Source organism: Mustelus asterias, chromosome 19 (genome assembly GCF_964213995.1).
Source record: "Mustelus asterias chromosome 19, sMusAst1.hap1.1, whole genome shotgun sequence".
Taxonomy (NCBI): domain Eukaryota; kingdom Metazoa; phylum Chordata; class Chondrichthyes; order Carcharhiniformes; family Triakidae; genus Mustelus; species Mustelus asterias.
The window spans coordinates 2,453,347-2,463,169 of record NC_135819.1 but is presented as its reverse complement, the minus strand read 5'-3'; the positions used below and the strand labels follow the sequence as shown (position 1 = coordinate 2,463,169).

At 50.2% G+C, this 9,823-nt stretch overlaps 1 protein-coding gene across 1 annotated transcript; it reads left to right on the top strand.

The window, feature by feature from the left end:
* The first annotated feature begins 1,016 nt into the window (after positions 1 to 1,016).
* LOC144507690 (regulator of G-protein signaling 4-like) lies at positions 1,017 to 8,599 on the top strand. The gene is made up of 6 exons (XM_078234882.1): positions 1,017 to 1,288; positions 3,124 to 3,210; positions 4,071 to 4,135; positions 6,778 to 6,944; positions 7,311 to 7,765; positions 8,100 to 8,599. The coding sequence occupies exons 1-5, from the start codon at positions 1,245 to 1,247 to the stop codon at positions 7,476 to 7,478; spliced, it is 531 nt and encodes a 176-aa protein (XP_078091008.1). The 5' UTR covers positions 1,017 to 1,244; the 3' UTR covers positions 7,479 to 7,765; positions 8,100 to 8,599.
* The last annotated feature ends 1,224 nt before the right edge of the window (positions 8,600 to 9,823 follow it).

Genomic DNA, 9,823 nt, shown 5'->3' with positions numbered 1-9,823 from the left:
AGGGAACACACAGAGGCCATTCAGCCCCTCTGATCTATTCCACCATTCAATTAGTTCATGGTTGATCTCGGTCTTGACTCCATTTACCCATCTTGGCCCCATAACCCTCAACGCGCTTAGGGGGGGAAGCGCGGTGACATAGTGGTTAGCACTGCTGCCTCTCAGGGCCAGGGACTCGGGTTCAGGGCACTAATCTACACATCCTGGGACACTAAGGGGCAATTTAGCATGACCAATCCAGCTAACCTGCACATCTTTGGACACTAAGGGGCAATTTAGCATGACCAATCCAGCTAACCTGCACATCTTTGGACACTAAGGGGCAATTTAGCATGACCAATCCAGCTAACCTGCACATCTTTGGACACTAAGGGGCAATTTAGCATGGCCAATCCACCTAACCTGCACATCTTTGGGTTGTGGGATGAAACCGGAGCACCCGGAGGAAACCCACGCAGACACGAGGCAGTGTGCCAAGCCGGGAATCGAACCCGGGTCCCGGGCAGCAGTGCTAACCACTATGCCGCAGCTAAATACCACTAGACCATCGTCTCCCCTTAAATGGGGAGGGGGGGATGCGGGGGCAGGGGGGAGCGGACAGAGGCTGAGTGATGCTCATGAAGTTTAGAAACACCAGCAGAGTCCTGCTGGGCTGAATGGCCTATGGCAGGACTGTCACGGCACGGAATGAGGCCATTTGGCCCATCGTGTACGTCCAATGCAGCCCGTTTCTGGGTGGAATACGGAGGGATTCCCGCGGCTGCAATGTTGCAAACCCCCTCTGCTGGAGCCGTTTGGATTCCTGCTCCTGTTACAGCCTCCGTGCTGCTTCGAGCTTTGAGCGAGCCTGAAACTGTTAAATACACTTCATGCACAGAAAATATTCGGAGTTGTAAATAATTGGCAACACTCAGGCCCAAAATAAATAAAATCCTGGATGTGGAAGATGACGCCACGAGTGTGCGTGAGATTGGAATCGAATGAAAACCAAATGCATTTCCCAGATGCAACCCCCGGCACGTCAGCATGGGAGAAAGTCGGAATATCTGGGAACGGCTGATTAGACTGTGCTAGCTCAGTCCCCTCACGAGTTTAAGGGCGTTTATTTAAACTGTGGAGGAAGTTGCCGTGGGGAGAGTACAGAGGGGCCCTGCCAAAGGGAGAGGGGCTTGAGCGGAAGCGGCAGCAACGAGAAAACAAGCTCGGCGAAAGTCTTTGCGGTTGGACCGAGTGACGGATCGGAGATGTGCAAAGGGTTAGCCGCACTGCCGGCCTCGTGTCTGGAAAGGTATCTTATCTAATGCATCTCCCCCGCTGCCTCTGTGCATCCCTTCTGTAACATAGGACCAGAACAGAGAACAGCTGAGAGATATGTCATCCCAGCTCCCCTTGTCTCAGTGGGAGCCAAGTCACCAGGTTCCACCATGTAGTGTTGATGGGTTCACTGGTTGTGCCTTGGAGCGGTAAAGGTAAAGTAAAAGTAAAGTTTATTTATTAGTGTCACAAGTAAGGCTTTCATTAACACTGCAATGAAGTTACTGTGAAATTCCCCTCGTCGCCACAGTCCGGCGCCTGTTCGGGTCAATGCACCCTAACCAGCACGTCTTTCAGAATGGGGGAGAAAACCGGAGCACCCGGAGGACACCCACGCAGACACGGGGAGAATGTGCAAACTCCACACAGACAGTGACCCAAGCTGGGAATCGAACCCGGGTCCCTGGCGCTGTGAGGCAGTAGTGCTAACCACCGTGCCACCCCAAGGGGCAGGTGGAAAGTGGCCATCATGACACACAGGGCAGAATGGTCTCCTTTTGTGCTGTAAATGTTTCTCTGGAGCTGTCAGATAGATATTTATTCTCAGTACGGTGGCACAGTGGTTAGCACTGCTGCCTCACAGCACCAGGGACTCGGGTTCGATTCCCGGCTTGGGTCACTGTCTGTGCGGAGTCTGCACATTCTCCCCGTGTCTGCGTGGGTTTCCTCCAGGTGCTCCGGTTTTCTCCCACAGTCCAAAGATGTGCAGGTTAGGGTGCATTGGCCGTGCTAAATTCTCCCTCAGTGTACCCGAACAGGTGATGGAGTGTGGCGACTAGGGGATTTTCACAGTAACTTCATTGCAGTGTTAATGTAAGCCTACTTGTGACACTAATAAATAAATATATAAATAATTTATGTGGAGCTGCTTGATAGATGTGCTTAGTGCTCGAATTTTTCTCGAAAGAGAGACACATTGTCAAAGCTTTTCATCTAAGGACTCATCAGGACAAATGCAGGAATGCCAGATTTCAAAGGATCGCAACGGTTCATACTGCAGGAGTAATGAGTGCAGATTTGTTGGCAGGTCGACCCTGATTGGATGAGGCATTGCTACGGAGAAAGCAGTCAAGAACAATAGCCTTCCCAGGCTCCAGAATAATTATAAAAAGATGCAGCATTTGAACTGTCCCGATAAATTGTTGTAATCGTTTGAAATTTGACATTCTTGTGTTCGTCCTGATGAGTGCAAGATGATGTCTCATAATTTAGTCGTATTCAAGTTCTGCCCTACGAAACAACTTGTTGCAAGCACAGTGGTTAGCACTGTTGCCTCACAGCGCCAGGGACCCGGGTTCGATTCCCTCCTCGGGTCACTGTCTGTGTGGAGTTTGCACATTCTCCCCGTGTCTGCGTGGGTTTCCTCCGGGTGCCCCGGCTTTCTCCCACAGTCCAAAGATGTGCGGGTTAGGTGGATTGGCCATGGCAAATTGCCACTTAGTGTCAGGTGGATGAGCAGGGTAAATACGCGGTGTTATGGGGATAGGGTCTGGGTGGGATTGTGGCTAGTGCAGATTGGATGGGCTGAATGGCCTCCTTCTGCACTTTAGGGATTCTATGATTCTAAGTATTTAAAATACTTATGATACATTTTTAATTTCCATTCTTTAAGCTCTTTCCCCGCAGATAATATCAATGTCCCTCCCCTAATGCCGCTTTGACTGTGACCAAGCCATCACAGTCCTGAACCAGGATTGATTGTGGTGCCTTTCTGGGTATTTGCGATTGTAACGGTGAAGCCAGATCTCCGCCCTGTGTAGCTGGGACAGGGCGGGGCTCAGACCAACATTCCCTCTCTTAATGTTCCAGAGCGAAAGAGGTCGGCTCTCGACTGGGCTTGCTGCTAAAATCAGAGTCCACTGCGTCCAGGACAGAGAGGAAAAGCAAGATCCCAGGGTGAGTCCAGTAACGGGAGGGCATCGCGTTGGGGAGGGTGTGTAATTATTACACTCGATGACCTGGTAAACACCAACACACCCTGATGCACTCACACAACAGGGACTCAATCAACTCCCAGTCCACTGGAGACACAAACCCAACATTGACCATCCCCCCAAACAACTGGAGCTACACCCCCAAAACCTTTAACAGTACTTCTCAAATAACTAGCCACACCCCCAAATAACTAGCCACACCCCCAAATAACTAGCCACACCCCCAAATAACTAGCCACACCCCCAAATAACTGGCCACACCCCCAAATAACTAGCCACACCCCCAAATGACTAACCACACTCTTAAATAACTAGCCACACCCCTAAATAAATAGCCATACTCTTAAATAACACGCCACACTGCCAGATAACTAGCCACACCCTCAGATAACTAGCCACACCCCTAAATAACTAACCACGCCCCCAAGTAACTATCCACACCCCCACATAACTAGCCACACCCCTAAATAACTAACCGCACCCCCAAATAACTAACCACACCCCCACATAACTAACCACACACCCACATAACTAGCCACACTCCTAAATAACTGACCACACACCCACATAACTAGCCACACCTCTAATTAATTTACCACACACTCAAATATCAGTAAATACTCCCAAACATCTGGAACCACTGCCCCAGCCCGACAGTAACCCCATCCCGGAGGATGAGCAGCACCCACATGTTTTTAACCACCCAATTGTCCCCTGCGTTGCCTCAGTGTCGATTATTGTCCGAATCTGTGGACATTAGAGGTGTGATTTGTTGCTGATTCTTGGTGCTTTGGGTAATAGAATCCCGTTTGATTTTTGCAGTGGGGGCCACGCGGACAAAACTGCTAAGTGGGGAGAATCACTGGACACTCTGCTGGAGCACAAGCGTAAGTGTGGAAGGAGGAAAGGCTTCGTTTTAATATAGCAGCTGACAGCGTCTCTGAGAAACAGCTTTCCCCCACAGTGAGTTGAACTGCAGCCACGGTGCTGTAGGACAGACACAAGTAGTCATCTTATGCACAGCAGGATCCAAAAACAGCAGTGAGATAAATGATTATAGCAACATGTGAATTAGGAGCAAGAGTGGGCGGCGCGGTGGCACAGTGGTTAGCACTGCTGCCTCCCAGCACCAGGGACTCGGGTTCAATTCCCAGCTCGGGTCACTGTCTGTGTGGAGTCTGCACATTCTCCCCGTGTCTGCGTGGGTTTCCTCCGGGTGCTCCGGTTTCCTCCCACAGTCCGAAAGACTGCTCTGTGGTTCAATATCTTAGGGGTTACCACTGATCAGGGTAGCAGTGTGTGTACCATCTACAAGATGCACCGCAGAAACTCACCAAGGTTCCTTTGGCAGCACCTTCCAAACACACGACCACTTCCATCTAGAAGGACAAGGGCAGCAGACACATGGGAACACCACCACCTGCAAGTTCCCCCACAAGCCACTCACCATCGTGGCTTGGAAATATATCGGCCGTTCCTTCACTGTCACTAGCCATGTCAGTGTTGTGGCTTCAAGAGCAGATCAAAGGCTGGGAATCCTGCAGTGAGTAACTCACCTTCTGACTCCCCAAAGCCTGTCCACCATCTACAAGGCACAAGTCAGGAGTGTGATGGAACACTCCCCACTTGCCTGGATGGGTGCAGCTCCAACAACACTCAAGAAGCTCAACACCATCCAGGACAAAGCAGCCCCGCTTGATTGGAACCACATCCACAAACATTCAATCCCTCCACCACCGACGCTCAGTAGCAGCAGTGTGTACCATCTACAGGATGCACTGCAGCAACTCACCAAAGATCCCACACCTACCACCACCAACACATAGGGGCAGTCATTGTGTACCATCTACAAGTTGGACTGCAGCAACTCATCAAGGCTCCTTAGACAGCACCTTCCAAACCCACCACCTCTACCACCTAGAAGGACAAGGGACAACAGATACATGGGGAACACCACCACCTCCAAGTTCCCTTCCAAACCACTCACCATCCTGACTTGGAAATATATTGGCCGTTCCTTCACTGTCACTGGGTCAAAATCCTGGAACTCTCTCCCTAACAGCCCTGTGGGTGTACCTACACCACAGGTACTGCAGCGGTTTGAGAAGGCAGCTCACCCACCACCTTTTGGAGGGCAATTAGGGGTGGGCAATTGCTGAGGCAGCAATGCCCAAATCCCGAGAATGAATACAAAACTCATGGCTGATCTGATTGTAAACTCAACTCCAGCCTAGCTTTGGATGACATTGGTTGAGGATTTTGCATTGATTGTGGGACCCTTAACATCACCATGCTCAATATTTCCATAACCAATAAACAACAGCCTTCAAAGACCTTTATATTACAATCAATTTTTAAGGGCCCTGTGATATTGCTGTTAGTTTATTGTTGATATTGTCCTGAAGATTAATCTTTTAAATTCCTGCAAACTCCAAAGCCGGCACGGTGGTACAATGGTTAGCACTACTGCCTCACATCACCAGGGACCCGGGTTCGATTCCAGCCTCGGGTGACTGTCTGTGTGGAGTTTGTACATTCTCCCCTTGTCTGCGTGGGTTTCCTCCGGGTGCTCCAGTTTCCTCCCACACTCCAAAGATGTGCGGGTTAGGTGGATTGGCCGTGCTAAATTGACCCTCAGTGTCAGGGGGATTAGCAGGGTAAATATATGGGGTTACAGGGATAGGGTCTGGGTGGAATTGATGTTGGTGCAGGCTTGGTGGACCAAATGCCTCTCCTGGGACATTGTTAAGCTACAAGAGAGAATGGGAGAGAGTTGAAGGGAGAAAAAATAAATGGTCAGATCGCACAAGGTATTGTGTGCACCATGTTGGAGTGGTAGAGATTGCAATGAGGGACTGTATCAGGACTGTAGGTGTGTGTGTGTGTGTTGTGTTGATACTGTGCTATTAATATACTTTATGTTTAAGGGGGGACTGCTTTTAGAGGTAGTTTTTTGCTACAAGCAGTTGGCTTGTCTGGCGGGAATGCAGCAGGTGCTTAAAAAAAAAGGATAATTACTCATTTTAGCCATGTAAGTCTTTATTTAGCACCCTTAATGGGGTGTTCTTTTTTGATTAAAGTAATAAGGTGAGTTAGGTAGACAGAGTCATGTCATACCACAAATGGGAGTTGCTAGGCTCGTAAAGAGAAAAAACAGTTTAATTTTCATTTTAAAATAAAGAACAGTTGCTACCTAGAGCTCGTAAACAGGAGAGGCTCTCTCTCTCTCGCTCTTGTTCTCTCCAGAAGCCTTCTGAAAGCTCCAGGGCTGTTAACCCATGTCAAAGTATGCCTGGGTTTGCTAACGAGTTCTAAAAGAGGGGTTTAAGCCTATATGAGAAATTTTGCTCAATTGGAACTGGATAGTAATAAGTTGGAAGTTAAGAGTTTGTTTCTTTGCATGTGTAAAGATTGTTCAATGGTTAAGAGTTCATTCATTTTGTTAGCGGTATATTTAAACGATGTTATTAAGTAACACACTAGTAACGAGAGTTGGAATGGAAGAATAATTCTCCCTGTTTGCTTTCAGGTGGTGTGGCTGCGTTCCGTGCCTTCCTCCGCTCCGAGTTCAGCGAGGAGAACATCGACTTCTGGCTCGCCTGTGAAGAGTACAAGAACACAAAGGCCGGCTCCAAGCTCCCTCTCAAAGCCCAGAAGATTTACGAGGAGTTTGTCAAAGTCCAGGCCCCGAAGGAGGTAGATTTTCCTTTCTCGCTTCCGAGAATTCCCTTTGTTTTCCTTTCTTTCTCGATTATTAAGTGAGTGGGTTGGGGAGGGTGGTGGGGGGGAGCGGGGCGGGTGTGGGTAGGCAAAGGGCTGGGATGATGGTGAAAGGGTTGGGAGGGTGGGAGGATGGGGTGGAGCAGTTGAGGGGGGGGGAAGGCACGGGGGGGGGGGTTGGGTAGCCAGCCTTCCTGGCCTGGGGAGCAGGCTGGAGTCCTAATTTCTGGGCCTTGTCCGACCCCTATCTCGACGGGGGCCCTGAAAATCTAGGCCTTGGGCCTCAGAGATCCGCAGTGCTCGAGCACGGGCACTGATTTCTCCCTTGTTCATTCCGACCAGGTGAACCTCGACTCGTACAGCAGAGAGTGGGTCCAGCGGAACGTGACCAACCCGAACCTCTCCTGCTTCGACCCAGCCCAGAGGAGAATCCACGGCCTCATGGAGAAAGACCCCTTCCCTCGCTTCCTCAAGTCCCAGTACTACCTCGGCGGGCTCAGGCAGGCTTAGAGGGAGGAGGCCTCGCGTCCCAAGGAAGGAAGAGGAATCGCAGGGAGTTCTGGAGGCCTAGTGAATCGTCAGCCCAGCCTCTGCAAATCCTGGGGTCTGGAATCTGTCTCCCTCAGGTTTCAAGCTAAACAACTGACTAAAATAAATCACCCAGTTCAAACTCATTTTTATCTGATTTTAGCAAGCAGTGAAGATTCCAGCCGTGGTACAAGTCCTACAGATATAGCCCAGGAATAGTCGCAGCTTAAGAGCAGATGGGGAGATAATCTGAAGGCAGGTGGTTGGAGGTGGGGGGGCGGGGGAGTGGGTGCAGGGTACCAGCTATTAACCACATTTGGGCCTTAGGTGAGGAACCTCTTGTATTGGCTGCCATCTGGCCTGTTGCTTGTGCTGGGAGATTTGCCCTTCTCTGGACAACCTGCTGCGATTTGCCACAAAAAGAAAGCGAGGATCTACCCTTTCCCCAGACACTCTGACCAAAAATTCGAGCCTTAGGAGAATGGACAATTACGCAAAACCCACCCACACAAAAACGTTTAAAGGCAGCTGTCAAAACTCAGTCCGACCTCCATAATTAACTCAGAGGTCACGACCCCAAATCTCACCCCGTGACCCCACTAGGGGGTCGTGACCCACGGTTTAAAGTTTAAATTTATTCATTAGTGTCGCAAGTAGGCTGACATTAACACCGCAATGAAGTTACTGTGAAAATCCCCTAGTCGCCGCACTCCTGTTCGGGTACACTGAGGGAGAATTTAGCACGGCCAATGCACCCTAACCTGCACGTTTCATAGAATCACTACAGTGCAGAAGGAGGCTATTCGGCCCATCGAGGTCTGCACCGACCAGAATCCCACCCAGGCCCTATTCCCGTAACCCATCATATTTACTCTGCTAATTCCCCTGACACTAGGGTTAATTTAGCACGGCCAATCCACCTAACCCGCACATCTTTGGACTGTGGGAGGAAACCGGAGCACCCGGAGGAAACCCACGCAGACACGGGGAGAACCTGCAGACTCCACACAGACAGTGACCCGAGCCGGGAATCGAACCCGGGTCCCTGGCGCCGTGAGGCAGCAGTGCGAACCACCGTGCTACCGTGCTGCCCTGATCTCAAGCCCCCTCTCCAGGGTCTTCAGCCTTTGATCTGCGCTGACACTCTGGTGCAGTGCTGATGGCGGTGCAGCACTGTCGGAGACACCGTCCACCAAATGAAGTCTTAAGCTCTCTGGGGTGCGTGTGGAAGATCCTCGCACTCTGACTTCTCCCTGGGGTCCCTGGGAGGTCGACATGTATCTTAACCAAGATCACAAAAAAACAACTCCGCTGTTGTTGGGATCTTGCTGTGTGCAGATTGACTGCCCCCCCACCTTAACAATGACAACAATCCAAAAGATTTGACGAGCTCTCTGACACCCTAGGAAGGTGAAAGGTTCCCTTTCTCCACCTCCTCCAGTTACCAGGCCCCAAGTAGGCCTTGGCAACCAAGGTCCTCCATTAGATTGGCCCATGGTTATGCTTGGCAAAGTATTATTGTTATCCATGGCCAACATTTACCCCTCGATCGACGTCACCAAATAAAAGCACATAATCTGGTCATGTTTTCAATATTCTTTCATGGGAAGTGGCAAGGCAGCACACGGTGTCACTGTAGTTAGCACTGCCGCCTCACAGCGCCAGGGACCCGGGTTCGATTCCCGGCTTGGGTCACTGTCTGTGTGGAATTTGCATATTCACCCCGTGTCTGCATGGATTTCCTCCGGGTGCTTCAGTTTCCTCCCACACTCCAAAGATTTGCTGGTTAGATGGATTCTCAATGCCAAATTGCCCCTTAGTGTCCAAAGATGTATCGGTTAGGTGGATTGGCCATGCTAAATTGCCCCTTAGTGTCCAAAGATGTGCAGGTTAGGTGGATTGGCCATGCTAAATTGTCCCTTAGTGTCCAAAGATGTGCAGGTTAGGTGGATTGGCCATGCTAAATTGCCCCTTAGTGTCCAAAGATGTGCAGGTTAGGTGGATTGGCCATGCTAAATTGCCCCTTAGTGTCCAAAGATGTGCAGGTTAGGTGGATTGGCCATGCTAAATTGCCCCTTAGTGTCCAAAGATGTGCAGGTTAGGTGGATTGGCCATGCTAAATTGCCCCTTAGTGTCCAAAGATGTGCAGGTTAGGTGGATTGGCCATGGTAAATGTGTGGGGTTAAGGGGATGGGGTGGGGGAGCGTGAGATACTCTGTCAAAGAGTTGGTGCAGAGTCGATGGGCCAAATGAACTCTTCTGTCCTGTAGGGATTCTATGATTCTATAAGACCAGCACTTGTTGCCCATCCCTAAGTGCCCTTGAAC

Excerpts from the sequence above, each read along its gene's own strand:
- LOC144507690 (XM_078234882.1), top strand. The coding sequence starts at position 1,245 with ATGTGCAAAGGGTTAGCCGCACTGCCGGCCTCGTGTCTGGAAAG. Across the intron at positions 3,211-4,070 it reads AGGAAAAGCAAGATCCCAGG|TGGGGGCCACGCGGACAAAA; the intron begins GTGAGTCCAGTA and ends TGATTTTTGCAG. Across the intron at positions 6,945-7,310 it reads AAGTCCAGGCCCCGAAGGAG|GTGAACCTCGACTCGTACAG; the intron begins GTAGATTTTCCT and ends CATTCCGACCAG.